Source organism: Protomyctophum bolini (assembly GCF_963924005.1).
Source record: "Protomyctophum bolini genome assembly, chromosome: 8".
Taxonomy (NCBI): Eukaryota; Metazoa; Chordata; class Actinopteri; order Myctophiformes; family Myctophidae; genus Protomyctophum; species Protomyctophum bolini.
Genome location: NC_137869.1, coordinates 14,365,393 through 14,382,231, shown reverse-complemented (window position 1 = coordinate 14,382,231; position 16,839 = coordinate 14,365,393). Strand labels below are relative to the sequence as shown.

The 16,839-nt window shown below is 41.7% G+C and overlaps 1 protein-coding gene across 2 annotated transcripts in view; it reads left to right on the top strand.

Annotated features, from left to right (window-relative positions):
* Positions 1-16,839, top strand: part of tpm4a (tropomyosin 4a) — a 31,643-nt gene that overhangs the window by 10,087 nt on the left and 4,717 nt on the right. For both annotated transcript variants that reach the window (XM_080771298.1, XM_080771299.1), the window contains 5 exons: positions 13,759-13,892; positions 14,404-14,521; positions 15,195-15,265; positions 15,359-15,434; positions 16,439-16,501. In XM_080771298.1, coding sequence (XP_080627424.1) covers positions 13,759-13,892; positions 14,404-14,521; positions 15,195-15,265; positions 15,359-15,434; positions 16,439-16,501 — 462 coding nt within the window. The remainder of the gene's footprint in view (positions 1-13,758; positions 13,893-14,403; positions 14,522-15,194; positions 15,266-15,358; positions 15,435-16,438; positions 16,502-16,839) is intronic.

The window sequence follows — 16,839 nt, the reverse complement described above, 5'->3', positions numbered from 1 at the left end:
ATATGAAGTAATTTCAAAAGCCAAACAAAAGAAACTGACATAGAAAAAAAACTATATGGACACCATTGACACCATTCATTGACACCATTGATTTAGTTGACAATTAATGTTATTTCACCAGTTACATCCCAGATGTATGTGTGGGGGTGGTGTGGTGGGGTAATTATGGGGAAATATGAGTGGACAGAAAACGTATGGGCGTGGCACTGTGGTGATGCATTTGCATTTCAAAAGGCCTCACTCTGTTTCAGTGCAAAACAACATACATCCTAGTCAAGGGATAAAGGTTTTAAGTGTATACGTTTAAGGCTACACCCACTGCTGTGTACACTTGTAAACAATGGTCCAGTGAGCCAGGTATGACTGAATGAAAGAATGGATGAAAGTCAAACTGATTACCCTGAGATGGTGATCACAAGAAGCAAGCAACTGCGATGTATGCAGGGTACTAAGAGCCAGGACAATGGCATAAAACACATGTATGTATTTACAAGAAAGGAATGCACGCACGCACGTTTCAAACTATATCAACCGTAAAGCATAGACATAAAGATTTCTGACAGCACAAGCTGTTAAATGTTTATACATACAAGAATAGCATGTGTGGCTGGCTACCTCAAGGCTACCATATGTGAATAATTGGGGCAACCCGTAGTGATTTCTTGGCACAACAGCCTCTTTCATTGGAACAAGAGTGAGATCAAAACCGGAACCTTGCTGAGACTATTAAGTTAATGAATCATTTTTTGAATACGTTGAGACAACAACAGAGGCATATTTGGCCGCCTTTCTTAATGAGGATTAAACATAATTACTTAATGTTATTCCTAATTTGGTTTTGATGCCTCTTTAGATGTTACTTAACCACCCAATAATGCCATGGGCTTTGTCAGATTGCAGTTGCATGACATAGTCTTGACTTGGGAACACCCGTTTACTCAAATGTGTTTCATCCATGGACTTCATTTACATGATGCTTTTCAGGGTGTTTTTTCTTTCTTCTGTGAAACCGTTTTCTATGGTGTTGTTGGTGGTTAAGGGTTAAAAGTTCAGCCAAAAATAATTTGCCTGTGTTTCATCCCTAACAATGAGAATTCTCCATGAAAAGCAATGTACAAACTGAGAGCACAGACCGCCAGCCAAGACCCCCTCTCAGTCAAGACGGTTCATAGGCCTTACAGTCTACGAAACACGAATCAACATATATTCACAATATATTAAAGGCCCGGTCCCGGACCCAGGCCGCTGGTGTAGCGATCCGGGCACCTAGGCTGCAATGCCTGACAGGGTGTCTCTGGTTCGAATCCGCGTGTCACTGGTTCCTGCCTTTGCTGCGTGTCACTACCCGTCTCTCTCTCTCGCCATTTCCTGTCTACTGTATTATATCAATAAAAAAAATATATATACCGGTATCCAAATTTGGGAGGGTTACCAAACGTCACTACCAGAATCAGAATAGGGTTGGTGTGGTGTCTGGTTGCTAGGGCTGCAGCTTACCAGCACTCCACTTGCCTCCACACCTCCACAGACTATTCATAAGTACACTGCTAAGGTCCTAGGCATATTATCCCCCCTCAATGTCTTCACATATTGTACAGTTAATATCAAACGTATTATTCAGGCACATTTCAGCCACCTCTTTTGCCCATTAGGACCACTCTACTCCTACACAATGTCACCAAACAGCGTTGCACACCTATGGTAACATCATTCTACAGGCCACAGGTTTCTGCGTTACACCTTTTTGAGGCTATACACAGCTTTATGTGTTTGTCACGCTGGGCAAGACCTACACTGTAGACGCTATCATTATTTGGGGGCCGAAGTTGCGGTATTTTGGGGGAAGTACCGCTCAAGGAAATTCAGTTGATGCTTTACAACAAGTGTTGTGATTAGTCGGAAAAATATCGTATCCGGGGGAAATACATCTGATGGATGTTCCGGACCGTCTCTGCCTTAGGCTGTGACCAGGCTTTTCTCTTCGAAGATGAGTAAGGCTGGGACCGAGGCTAATCAGGCTATGTGTTTGTGTGTATGAGCACGGAATTCCTTGATGTTCACAACTACATCATACAGCACAAGATTATTCTACTGCTGTCAAACTGATTGATCCAACCAACAAACGTGTATCCGCCAAAGTTTTTAATCGTATTGCCATTTTGTCACAGCGGTGAGCACGATAGGACTTTTACAGCAACGTGTACTGCTCCTATACGACCACCGTCAGCAACAAGCTCTCCATGTTTTCTTCTCTCATTATGGTGCTTTGTGGCAGCTTTACAGCACCACTTACAGACCGGGCATATATACTACAGCCGTTTTCAGTGGTTGTGTGGCGTATTCGGTGGTTTCATTCATGTGGAAACACATATTTCTTGAGACGATTCCGTGTGTCCGGTAAACTTTTTGAAAACGACTCTGTGACATTTTTAAAACCATCTCTGTCTGGACGTGGCCTAACTAACAGACACGAAAGAGGAAAGGTGAAGCAGACCAGTCAAAATCATGTGGTACAAACCAGAGGTGGTGCATCAAGGCGGGAATCAAAAGTCAGATGTGGGGTATCTGTGTTTGGAAGCTGGGGACTCCAAGCTGCCCCTCCCAGGATGCTGTCTGTCGGCACTGGTCCAGCACTTCCTGTGCCTCTACTCCCAACACTTCCTGTCCCTGTGCTACAGCCCAGATCAACAGAAAGATAGAGATGCGTGTGTGTGTGTGTGTGTGTGTGTGTGTGTGTGTGTGTGTGTGTGTGTGCGCGCGCGCGTATGCGTGCGTTTGTCCAGAGTTGTGTGTTAAGATGTTGCTCCCAGACCTGCTGAGACCAGTTCTTCTGATCCATGCAGATCACATATCCTGGTCAGATCTATGTTGAAAGTCTAACCTTTCAGCCACATTTAAAGCAATGTTTCATTAATAGACCAGGCATAATTGACAGTGGCTGGGTTTCCCGAACCCAGCCGAATGGTAGGCCTCAAGCCATTGAATGGTAGGCCTCAAGCCATTGAATGGTAGGCCTCAAGCCATTGAATGGTAGGCCTCAGGCCATTGAATGGTAGGCCTCAGGCCATTGCGTGGCACTACAAGTCTTACACTAAAGGCGTTCGGGAAACCCAGCCATAGTCTTTCGTTGAGGTTACATTTATAATGTGTGTATAATAACTTATACACACCTGCTCTTGTAAGTTCAGATAAACCTGTTTTTATCTTTGAGAGAAAGTGTGTTTTATCTGCCAGCATTAGTGCATATTTTGTTAATGCCAGACACAACAATTCCCCTCTTTTATGTTAATCCTGTTATCTCTTTATGTCATATTGTGGGCTAGAGCTAAAGGAAATGGTTAAAAAATAACGCTTTCATTATAGATGACTATTTTGGTCAGTTAGTGAGTTCCAAATTAGCCAAACGCTTGCATCTGTTTACTTCATTGTGTGGTCAATGGTCTTGAAGCTGTCACACTGGGCAGACTCGATGCAGACTGGATTCTATGGAAAGAATTACTTCCTGGTTTTGCTGTTTTCATAGGCTGGACTTTCTTCCTGGGAATAACTCAACTTTCCAAATATAACCACCACATGCTGATACATTTTGGCAGTCCCTGGCATTCTGTGGAACACTCCCATGTCAGTGGTTTGTGGCTTCATTGGTTAAACCAGCCAAGGGTTCCAAATACCAGCAGGGAATATGTATATAAGTATGGTCTGTGCTAGCTACTCTAGATGTATGTTTTGAATAATTTGAAATGTCACCCATCAAGTGACATTGCATTGATGGAGGGGAAGGTTAAGATCTTTGTGTTACTTGCAGTATTTGATGACATAGTTTGTGTTAAAACACGTTCAAGTACAAATACATGAGCCTGTCTATAGACTCTTATGGATGCTTGTTTTTCCATTGAGGCAGGCGAGATCAGTTAGTCACAGGGAGACATTTTTCCAAGATACAGTATGTTAGCCAGCTTTGGGCAGTGCCAGAAATCAGCTATTTGTGCTGTCTATGATAGCAGGTTTGAGCCAGTCTAGTGCTTTCAGAGTAGCTAAGGATTGGTCAGTCTACTCTACATAGAGCTGTAAACAATTTTACTAGTTGGAACTTGGATATGCTTACTTGACTTGCTTTTATTTCAATTGTCTGGTCTCTCTTCACAAGTATTTTAGACCTGCATCATGGTCAGAAACAAATATATAGAAATCTGAAAACCAAGTGGGAACCCTGTTGGGGGGAAAATAAATCTTTCCTAAATGTAATAAAATCCTAATTGGACTGTTAAAGATTCCTTTCTGGGCCATTCAAGGACTTGTTGACAAGGTGCAGCAGGTTACAGTACTTATAGGCTTTTGTTATTATTATCCACTCCTGCTAACAATCTGTGAATTCATAACCTCTTATGGTCTTGGGTTCAAGAAGATCCTAAAACGTATGACTTAACACTGGTATGAGATCATGGTCTCTTCAAGTGAGTCTCTCTAATTCCTATTTGTATTGAGAGGCCACATTCTTTGTGTGTCGGGCTTGTGTTTGTACTGTAGGTTGAATGTCCTCCGTTTACATTATCTGCTGATGACACAGTCACTTGGAAAAGTTGGAATCAGCCATCTTTGTATGCATCTCAGTCATTCCACAGATTGGCACACGCATGCATGCACATACACACATGCACGCACGCACATTTAGTAGTCGCATAGAATTAGAAATGCATACAATGTATTGAGCAGCAGCATTAGTTCTTCCACTAAACCAAAAGCCTTATGTTTCTCATTAGCCTACTGCTCTGGAATCGGCAAGTCATTTTATTCCTGCACTCTCACTTGTCATCCTACCACTAAAGATGATTAAAGGAATAGTGGTCTTAAGTGGTTAGTCATCAATTTAGTTGATTTTTGAATTTGATCTTGTTGATTTATAAAAAGTAAAACAAATTAACAGAAAAAAACATGCCTTTCTATTAGTCGATTAATTGAAAAAGTAATCGTTGGGATCATAATCAATAGTTGCAGTTGCAGCTCCTTCAGTTGCTCAGGAGAATCAGCTACACAGAGTTCCGTTGTGTCATGTGGACAAAGTAACTTCACCAGTGTTTCAAATGGCATGTGGGTCATAGATAATGACCTGACATACAAAAGATCAAAAATATAAGTAGTCCTAGATCTGTATCCGTAGTACTAGCTAACCCGTGCACTGTGTAATTTCCCATTAAAGCTGTCAGACTTTGTAGATCCACATTTACATGATTACAGCTATTGGTGATGACTAGATTATGACTAATGTTTATTTAAATTAAAATTTGGCTCTTACAGTGTTTACTCCAAAAAGGCTCCTGTGCATTTGATACACTCCCCATTAGGGGTGGTGGTGGTGGTGGTGGTGGGGGGGGGGGGGTAATTTAGATTCCTCCAGTCCAGATGTTGACCAGTATCAAATATCTGCTGCCAGTTCTCAGCTGGGAGATAATCAAGCGTACTATAGTAAGCAGCGATCATTTACATTTGGGTTATTAGTGTCAAGTTCTGTCAACTATAGGAATTTCTCTGTTATTAGCTGCCATGGATAGAAGATATAGAACCCTAAAAGAACGATCTCTGTTTATGTTGTGGGTACAACAACCACTAGTGTACACTGTAGTATTCTTCTATATTGGTCATTTAGCAAGGCACTCACAGTTAAAGAGTTTTAAAAGGAGACTGGCGATGCGATACTGTCGTACCTTTTTTCTAATCCAATTAGAAATCATTGTTGTTCTACACCGTATTTAGCCTGGTTGATATCATCAAGAGGCCAGGCTATGTGATTCGTGTCATCTATTCTCCTCGACTCTTAACTAGATCAGTGTGTGAGGACGAGTAAAACAGAGCAGCTTCTTGTACTGTGGTATCTCTCTTTTCCCTGTCCTCATTCCCCACAGATGGTTTCATTTACGGTTTTTTTTCTTTCTTTCTTTCTTTCTTTCTCTCTGTGTGTGTGTGTGTGTGTGTGTGTGTGTGTGTGTGTGTGTGTGTGTGTGTGTGTGTGCGTGCGTGCGTGCGTGTGTGTGGCTGTGTGGTTGTATGGGTGTTTGTGTGCCTATGCAATGCATGTGTGTTTGTCTGTGTGCTGACGCATGCGTGTGTGTGCTTGTGTGTGTCTGTCTGTGTCCATGTGTGATTGCTGCTAACATCTTCCTGATACTCTGCCACAAACATTCTTCAGAGTGTATGTTTTACCATATAAGGAGTTTGTCCCCTAGCAGCCAGAGAATGTAGTGTGACTTACTGAAGCCTAATTTATACTTGTCACTCGCCGAAAATAACAGATTTTCAAGAACAAGAGAGGAAAGGAGTGGATGTTAATGGGGGGTGATTTCCTGTCAAATTACTAGCTCCATTTTTAAAACTCACAGTTTCTTTCAAAAGAAACTTGCTTAATGTATTAATGTTTTGCCATAGAACCACTCATTCATCAATATACCAAGCAAATGCCATCATTCATACGATTTATGTTTAGTATTTTAAATCCCTGAGCCGTTTTGAATGAGCTTATCTGAAGTATGCCCTGTGACTTTACTTTACTATTAGTTGAACACTTATTCAGCTGAAATAATATAACTGAGATGCTTTTCCTGTCCCTCTGAGCCAGATAGCCAAATTAGTTATTATAGCGTTTTAACACAGATCTTTGCTTCTGGGGTTCTTGGCACAAAACCTTTTCAGATGGGGTCCGGAGCCAAATACTGTACATTCTCATTCAGTCTATCTGAAGGTCCTTGACACAAAAAGGTTTGAGGACCACTGCTGTACATGCAACTAGCAGCAATGCATGCCACAGGAAGTGTCCTATCTTCTCTGGACATGGCCAGGAGGCACGAAGACACATACTGTATGGACATGTTTCTTAATCTTAACACATGACTGACTATGTCTAATCTCTCCAGGGACACACTGTAGGCTCACACAGTCTTTTAATGCTTTCGTCTAACAGCCTGTGTATGAGAAGCACTGAAAATGCATAGAATGCGGATGATCCCTTCCCACACACTTCCGTTTCGCTTTTGCACTCATATTAATATGTCCTACTAGTACTGGAAACCAAACGAATTAAGCCTATCAAAACCACCAGAAAAGAGCCCCTGTCTGCAATTTGCAACTTGACCTACACAAGTCTTCTAGCTTGCCAAAAGAAATACCCCCCCCCCTGTTTTTCTGTAAATATACTTTAATTGCTGAGTATTGATGGCTATTGTATTTCTTTATGTGTCTTGATTGATTGAATACATTGATTGACCACAATGGAAACAAGCCCTCTGCGCTAACCATAATTGTCTATACTCTTTTATGCAAACTATTAATAAAGTATTCAATCAATCAAACTAGCTTGCTGCTTAGCAGAAATGGAAGTTTAAAAAAATACATATTTGAAAGGTATATTAAAATATATTTTCACGAAAATAAATGACATGACAGCACAACCTTTGTGAGGCGGAGTTGCAGACTGTAGCATTCAGTGATTGTGGAAGAGTTGACTGGCTTGAGAGACTATCATGTGTCTATGAAAGGGACCCCACACACTGTAGAAAGCAGGAGCACACAAGTCAGGTACACATTGTTTGTGTGTTGATATTTATATAGTCAACACACAAACAAACAAACTATACTATTTGTTTAGTGGTAAATTCTTTCCACCCGGTTTTATGTGTTTCTTGTCAATACAAAGACATTCAACTGATGGGAAACCAGATAGCTGCTAGCTGGAAATTGTGTGTGTGTGTGTGTGTGTGTGTGTGTGTGTGTGTGTGTGTGTGTGTGTGTGTGTGTGATTGCGCGCGCGTGCGTGCATGTGTGCGTGCGTGCTTTTTTTTTAGACATGCATCAGTTTTTGTGTATTTTTGCTCGAGTGTTTCTGTTGCCTTTTTACAGCGTCCAGCCTGCCTGTTGAGTTGACCTGCAGCTCATGAATAGAATGTTTGTTTGCATGTGAAGGGCATTCTCCCCGGCCCATTGCTTTACTCAGGAAATAACACTATCTGTTGTTTCAGGCTCTGCATACAGTATATTCTGCCTCATTTGTCCCATGGGCCCGGGTTCACGGTGACACGTAGAGTACAAAGAGTACTTCACTTCACCCCAAAGCAGCTTAAAGAAAGGAATGTGATGTGCAAATGAAAATTCTCCTTGTATTCAAGCCATCTGAGTAACTAAAAGGAAATAATGTCATTTTGGGGTGACCGGTGTTCTACAAGCTCACGATGCATCACGTCGTGGCATGTCATGAGTTTGTAGATCTGTTATTTATGTCATGCAACACTGTAGTATGTATAATGAAATACTGCCTTACTGGCCACCAGCTGGGGCTAATAAGGCGGTACCAGGGAGAGGGAGAAGAATTCAGTAGGAAGAAAAGACGGAAGAAGATGACGGGTGCCGGAAGGGGGTTTCTCGAGATATTCTTTGCCTAAATGGTTGTGTACTGCCTGCTCTCACCGATCGTTCTTCTGTTGTATTACTGCGTTGAAGCCGTGATCAACTTCAACTGGTAGGTTAGGTAATACGTAATAGGTTAGCCTATTCCTAATACACAAATCTGCAGATGCCCTCGTGGTTTGAGCTGCAAGAGTTAATTTGAAGTATACAGTAGGATATGTACAGCATGTATAGAGTTTGCGTATTTTGTATGTCTGGGACGCCCGGGCCTCAGAGCCCTGATATTGTGTGTCAGTGTCACACACAACAGTATAAACACATGCACAGAAAGAACGTAATTGCTACTGGTATGGTGTGAACAACTGGAAGAAATACCCATCGATCGTGCACAGCCATGAGAAAAGTTGGATACACAAAGGAGGCTGTGCAGAAAATGCTTTCATACAAAGCCAAGAGCAGATTACATTAATGTCCAGCTGCTAAAGCAACATGCTGTTGACCAGAGCGAGAGGAGAGGCGAGATGGCTAACTTGTGTAAAACAAACCCAAAAACTTTCAATAATGTTTGCCCTACATCTTGAACAAACTGATAGAACTATGTATCGCACCATTCACACTCAATATGCTGCTGTCCATATCTCAGGTGCTAGGCATTATTGCATAATGTGGATGAGATACTGTATAAGTGGGTCAAAAGTTGTTATCCAGAGCTACTTACTTGTAACTTGTCATAACTAGCACACTAAAGTGCTTATAGTTCATTAAAATCGTGTCCACTTGGTTACCTCGTAACATCAACATCTGGCCACACCCACTATTCATCATCATTTTCCGGTCGAGATCACTATTAATGCTCCCCCCACTATTAATCCACTATTAATGCTCACACACACACACACACACACACACATACACACACACACACACACACACACACGCACACACGCAACACACACACACACACACACACACACACACACACACACACACACACTTCATTTTCCATTCTGGCACCTATGGAAGGCATGACGGACTTGCATAAAAAATGGTCCGTATATGACACAATAGAATGGAATGGCGGTCTGCACAAATAGTAATTAGTTTTCCCCATCTGTAAATTATCTCCATTGATCTCTGGTGAAATTTCTCCTCCTCTATTTTAAATAAAATCTCAGTCTGAGTGACAATTATCTGTCAGTATGACCTGTCGTTTTGTGACAGTCAACTTACTGACATTTTGGTGTTTTACTTGACTGACTGGCTAGTTTACAGACAGACTGAATAATGAATGACTCACTGGTCACAAATGACTAATGAATGGCTTATCAGCTACTGAACTGCAATTATATGGAAAAATAGTGTCTGTCCAGTGCTTCTACCCCACTGTAGTAGAGAATGAAGATATGTTTTTGGCACGGTGAGAGAGCACACACAACTCTTAATGCTGGTCAGTTAAGACAAACCCATCTTGGCAACAGTAGTACAATCATGGAAATGTCCCTTTCCATTTGTAATAACATTACAATGTACAATTTAGCAGACGCTCTTAATCCAGAGCGATTTACATTAAGCAAGAACAAAAAGCATGGCAATACATCACATATATAAAAAGTATTTATCATGAAACATGCGTAAACTAAGAACGTAACAGTGGAATATCTATATAATGAAACTATACATATATACTATACTATGCTATACATATGTACTATGAAGTGCATACAATGCAATTCTAGTGCTGTCTACATAACATGCTATAAGTCTGTATCAAATGCTATCTAAGTCTACAAAAAGTGCTATCTAAGGGGGTAGGGTAAGTGCTACGGGGGAAGATTGGGAGTGATGCTGCAGTTCTGACTGCAACGGGAAGTGCATTCCACAGTTTTGGAGCCAGAAGGGAGAAGAGTTTGGGACGTGTGGAGCGTTGTCCCGGCGTTTTTAGTGAGGGTACTTCCCCGCGTTGGCTGATCTGAGCGGGAGGGTTTGTAGGGTTGAATGTTAGTATACTGCAGTAATTGAATATCAAATGATACATGTACTGTAGATGTGTGACGTGTCCACTGTCCAGTCTTTTGAATCAGAGAGGTCAGGGTCAACTCTGTTTGAATGTGGCTCCATAGGGGGTTGGCTATTGGATAAACTCCCTGACCAACAGAAAGGAAATGACTTTATATGCTTCTCTTATTGCCTCTGCTGCTATTCATTGTTTACCAAAGGCAGAGGAGAAGCCCATGTCCCCCCAAATTGCCCAGTAAAATCCTCAGTGCTAAATCTAACTCTGAGTGCAATGTGTGACAGTGCATCTAACTCTGAGTGCAATGTGTGACAGTGTATCTGACTCTGAGTGCAATGTGTGACAGTGTATCTAACTCTGAGTGCAATGTGTGACAGTGTATCTGACTCTGAGTGCAATGTGTGACAGTGTATCTAACGTGCAATGTGTGACAGTGTATCTAACTCTGAGTGCAATGTGTGACAGTGTATCTAACTCTGAGTGCAATGTGTGACAGTGTATCTAACTCTGAGTGCAATCTGTGACAGTGTAGTGAACTTTCTCAGGCTACTGTGGATACTAGGGGTTCAACTCCTCCGAGGTGTCTCTGGCTTGGCCGGGCAATTCAACGAACACAAATCTGTCTACTCTAGTCTACACCATCCTTATAATGAATAAGTAGGGGTTGGCACAGCTTGGCAGTGACAGAGTTGTAGGTGACAGGGTTGGCAATGACAGGGACTACAAACATGGGGAGAATTGGCAATTTGCCTAAATTGGGGAGAAAATGAATAATCAACAGCTGTAATACTCATGTTTCTTGTGAGACTGTCAATAAAAGATCTTCCAAGGCTCTCCATCTGTCTGCAATTAATTTCTTATGCAACCAGCGCTGCTCAAACACTGATATATGAAACATGAGTCACCCTAGAGAGCTCAAAGAAGAGGTTATTGTATCCCAGTTTCTCATTGTCCACAGATGGTATCTGTCCAATTGATTTTCTGTTTCATTTCAACTGCTTTATTTGAATTTTATATAAATCACGCCCTCTGGGGAACTGTGATGGGGAGTTTGCATAACCTCAGTAATTATACAGTTGATACAGAGGGTAAGGCTGGATAAAGATGGCTTTCTCATCCTAGCCATTACTACTGTAGTGACTTTGGTGAGCTGATTGTACTTCATAACAAGGGTCTCAAAATAGCGGTGAATTCTCATTGGAATATGATGAGATTTCTACCATTTGAGTAACGTGACACAAAATGACTCCTGGTGTGGATGTGAAAGTGCGGAACATCTTTACCGCTCTAAAACATATACATTATTATAGTTTTTGTGATATTTTTTTATACTTAGAAAGTTAGGAGTCATCAAATGACTTACATAAGCTGTGTTATTGCGATCTCAATGACTGAATCCAGGTTGCATTCTTTTAGGTTGTGTATTTTGGAATTCGATCCTTCTAAAGGATCTGAGGTATGTCCTACTTTTCTGAAGGCACCCTCGAGCGAAAACCATCCTACCTCAACAACAACCTTAATCTTAGTCTGCACAAGACAATCCTCAGTGTTCAACTGTTCATGTATCCATTTGTAAAATAAATGTGACCAGATTTGACTGAGAGCCTGCCATCACACAAACTCCAGCTTTTCACCAGTGGAGAAAAACTAATTTTTTTCTTTCTTCAAAATGAGGTAATAGCACAGGCAGACTCTTCCCATAACTAGAGCTGAAAATAATTAAGCCTGAATTACGGTATGTCTGAAATAAGTGTCAGAGCTGAAATCGACAAAATAAATGCTTAAACATGTAGCTATGGTGTAATGTTAGAGACCACAGAAATGAACCTTTCAAGCCTGTTTTCTCAACTCGCTGTTTTCTGCAAAATATTACTCTATAAGCCATATCTCCAAAACTGGTGGGTCAAACTGAACAAACAATATATGACATGAAAAAAACGAAAATGCAAAAGAATCCAATGGCAGTCCCTCAGTCAAATCACAAATCTCAGTCAGTCACAAATGGTCCATGCGGTTACATTTGTAATGGACACTACTGTGTGAAAAATGCTTTTGGGAAAGTGGACTGGAGTATGGTCAAGGTGAAGAACTGAAGATTCAAGCAGACTATAAGAGCCAGTATTTTTCACTTCCTCATGCTGTTAGTTATCCGGAGAGTATAATGGACAGTGTCTAAAATATGACACCATGCTGTCAGAGAAGATTAAAATTGCTCATTGAACTTTCATCCGTCTCTTTATTATGCCTCCGCTGGCGTCAGCTGTGGCCAGAGGCATTGTCTGCCCGTTATCGTGAACGCGATATCTCAGGAACTTCCATTTTGCCTAAACATACGCTTAAATTATTTTATTAAATTATTTTCTAAGCCTTCACTACATGTGAGAATGGACAGACATAGATGTAAATGGCAACTGGTTTGGAGAGGCATAGGCCATAGACACAGAATTGCAGGTTTTTCTTTATTTTATTTTGTTTTATTGTTTTTTCCATTCTTATCTCCCCTTCATACCCCTGTTTATAACAACTGCAATATTCCATTTTAATTCTGTATTATTTTTTAAACTGTTTTTTTCAATCGTTAATCGTTCAAACGATAACAGGAAATACAAATATGAGTTAACAAATGTACCGTATTAAACTGCTTTTTTTCGTTAATTTAATTCTGAAGAGTTTACAGATGGAAGCTTAATGGTTAGATTTTGTACCTCTTCAGAGTTAAATATACACTGATGATTTATTTTGTTATATATATATTTTATCCCACGATTTTGTAACCCATTTTTCAACCCTGTGTCAATCATCTAATGTGATCCTGGGCTCTACACACCCTCCACCAACCTAGTCCCCATATATGGGGGACAAGGGGAGAGCAACGGACTTGAACTCATGCTTCCTTCATGCCCGAGTGTCCAAGTTGCTCCTTTACACCAGACAGGGGGGAGTTTCCCTGGTTGGACATAGCGCGTGGAAGGAACACGTTATTCCAACCAGTTCCTTTTCCCCTCCATCAGGCGCCCCGGCTGGCCAGGGGGAGGCAGTTTAGTGACCAGGATGTTTTTTGTGAGGGTACCTACCCTAGGGGACACGGGGAGAACATGCAAACTCCACACAGAAAGGCCCTTTCGCCAACCCCGCCTTCGGGTATGGGCACTGATGACGCGGAGGAGGAAACACGCCGCCAACACTCACAGCGTCCCGAGTGGGAATCCAGGGTTTAACTATGAAAGTCCCTGTTTTCAGTGTGGAGGGGGAAACCCACCTGTACACACAAGTTGGATAATGGGTTGGATGGAGAGGAAAAGTAAGGCTGGATGGGTGTATGACCTCTGTTGCTCTGTCTCTCTCTCTCTCAGGCGGAGGGTGATGTAGCAGGTCTGAACCGTCGTATCCAGCTGGTGGAGGAGGAGTTGGACCGGGCCCAGGAGAGGCTGGCCACGGCACTGCAGAAACTAGAGGAGGCAGAGAAGGCTGCAGACGAAAGCGAGAGGTCAGTCAAGTTCACATTAATTTGAATTACAGACAATCGAGACAATTGAGAGAATGGACTGGAGTCAGTTGGTCCAGGATCAGCCTCAGTTTTCTGTCTCTGCAGTTGTCTTGTGATAGTATGGAGTCAATTGGGTATGTGCTTGTGTGTGCGTGCGTGCGTGCATGCATGCGTGTGTGCATGCTCACACACTCCCATGCTCGACTGTATGTCTGTTTTCATTTATCTCTAGTTAGTTGAATATTTCAGTCAGTCAAACATGATGAATAAACAAACAAACAAGGGCAGACTACTCTTAAAACTGGTTATGAAAATGGCTAACTTCAAAGTCAATGTACACCATAATCTTACAACAGTGAAATGAAATGATGTGTGACAAGCTATCAAATGCAAATCAGCCTACTCCTTCTACGATGAATATTAATGTGTTAATTAATAATTTACATCCTTGACCATGGTCTATGACCACCTAATTTTGCATTTAACATCTGTGCGTCTCTTATGCAATTAGAGGGATGAAGGTGATTGAAAACCGGGCATGTAAGGACGAGGAGAAGATGGAGATACAAGAGATGCAGCTTAAGGAGGCCAAACACATTGCTGAGGAGGCTGACCGCAAATATGAGGAGGTGAGTCTGAAGACACAGCTGGCGTGGTGACCACTTTTCTACCATGCACCCTTAGTTAGCTCATAACCAGCCAGGTAGCGAAAATCGGCTATAGCTAATGTGAGCATCGTATATTTAAAAGTCTTCAGAATAATTAATATTGTAACCGTGCGGTAGCGACGATTTAGTATTGAGCCCCTAACATCTGCAGCGCTGTACAATCCACCTCATTCTAAGCCACATTCTGAGAAAAACGATCTCTAAAGATCGACGCTCCCATAGCATTGTGCGGACGGCCATCTTGCTACAGGCAGAACACAGCGAGCTGAGCCTGAGCATTGCCTGGCGACCGGGAACACCGCTTTACGGTAAATATTAGCAAGAGTATTATGAATTAATAAAAGGCCCCAAAACACGTTAAAGGCGTTCTTGGCGCTCTGGGAGTTCAATAAATACGCGTAAAAAGAGTTCCTGGCAGGGATGAGTTATAGCTTGATTTATACTTTGTTGTATGATGATGGTGTTGCTCACTGAAAATAGCAAATCAACACTCTCAAAACACATTGCTAATTGCAATGCAGAGCATTGTGAACTTGTCAATTGGCTATTTTTGGCTAGCATTTTTCGTCTTCTGAGCGATTATGACTATTGTCCAAATAGGGTTAAGATGATACGAACACATTTCCATTTTCAGGTGGCCCGTAAGCTGGTGATTCTAGAGGGAGAGCTGGAGCGGGCTGAGGAAAGAGCAGAGGTGTCAGAACTGTAAGTACAATATACACCTTCACCTTAACACAAACCCATCTGTATATTCCAGCATCAGAGCTAAATATGGATCTGTGGTCCCCCTCCTGACAGTAAAGCCAGTGACTTGGAGGAAGAGCTAAAGAATGTAACCAACAACCTCAAGTCCCTAGAAGCCCAGTCTGAGAAGGTGAGTGTGAACAGAACATAGATTGAAATAACAGAAGGATGTTCAATTTCGTTTCTGAGTTTAATTGTCAACAAAGGCAAAACAAACAAACACATAGTTACTTTTAAATACTACGAGAAGTTTGCTGTGTTCTCTCATTTGAACATCCTTAATATTGAAAGGACAGTCATTTCAGGGAGGCATACCTCATCCTTAAAGAGAGCAAACTGCCTTCATAATAATAGTGCATAGAACCTAGTGGAACCAACTATAACCTATTATTTTCTCCTGAAATTGTTTAGATCATAACCTCAACATGAAGGTCATTTGACTGATAACTATTATAAGTATATGGTTGCAGACCACTTAACTGAAATCACTAAACATCTAACAAATTGGTCTGTGAGGGTTTATTTGGAACACTCTGTAGTGATGGGCACACAGTGAAACCTGCCCAGACTTCTACTGAACAGTACATTCCTCCCCAGGCACAGGCAGGCAGTCTGACAGGGTGCCAAGCCCTGACACAAGATTGCTCTGCTTCAGTAAAACATGAAATGCCCTGTTCACATTATCACGGTGCCAGGCTCTGCCTTGGTTGGGAACATACCCATGGCGATACCATGCCATACCATATGTCTGTATCCACATGCATATGTGTGTGGTTGCATGCTTATGTAGAGAGAAAACACATACCTGAATTGGCAATGTGCTTTGGGACTAGTCAGACTAGTCCCAAACCAGGATGAAGGCATTATGGATTGCTGAAACGCTGGCCTTTTTTGTGTAAATACATGTGTGTAAGTGAACTTACGAGTGTGAAGCAACATGCTTGTGTAACCACCTGGATTCAAAATGGGTCTCCCATTTGGGGAACACCTACCACTCATCCAAAGGTGAATTACCCTCCCCCTGGCCAAGAGAGATATTAACCATCTGGTCTCACAGACACAGCTACACTGTGTCCATTCGCAAACACGTGTATCTCTGCTATAAATCTCTGTCATGTCTGTGATTTTCAACAGTACTCAGAAAAAGAGGACAAGTATGAGGAAGAGATCAAGGTTCTCAGTGACAAGCTGAAAGAGGTGAGACGAATCTGCTGGGTGTTTACACACACTACTAGGCTTTAGGAATAGGGAACTGTTGGCACACTTTAAAAAATATGCGGTGGCTATAATGTCCAGCCCAATTAATTCAATTTATTAGCAGCATGAGCAAATTATTCACAGTAAGTGAACACTATGTTTGTTTTCACTTTGCACTTATGTTTGCTACAATGTAAATTTAATAATTAAATCTGAAATTATAAATTGAGGTTTATGCCCTTGCCGCTGCACTAGCAACTCCTACTGGTCAGGTCGTCTGTACAGTGGGGAGTGGACCTCTGCAGTCTGCAAACACTATGCTCTCCCAAAAAAACTCA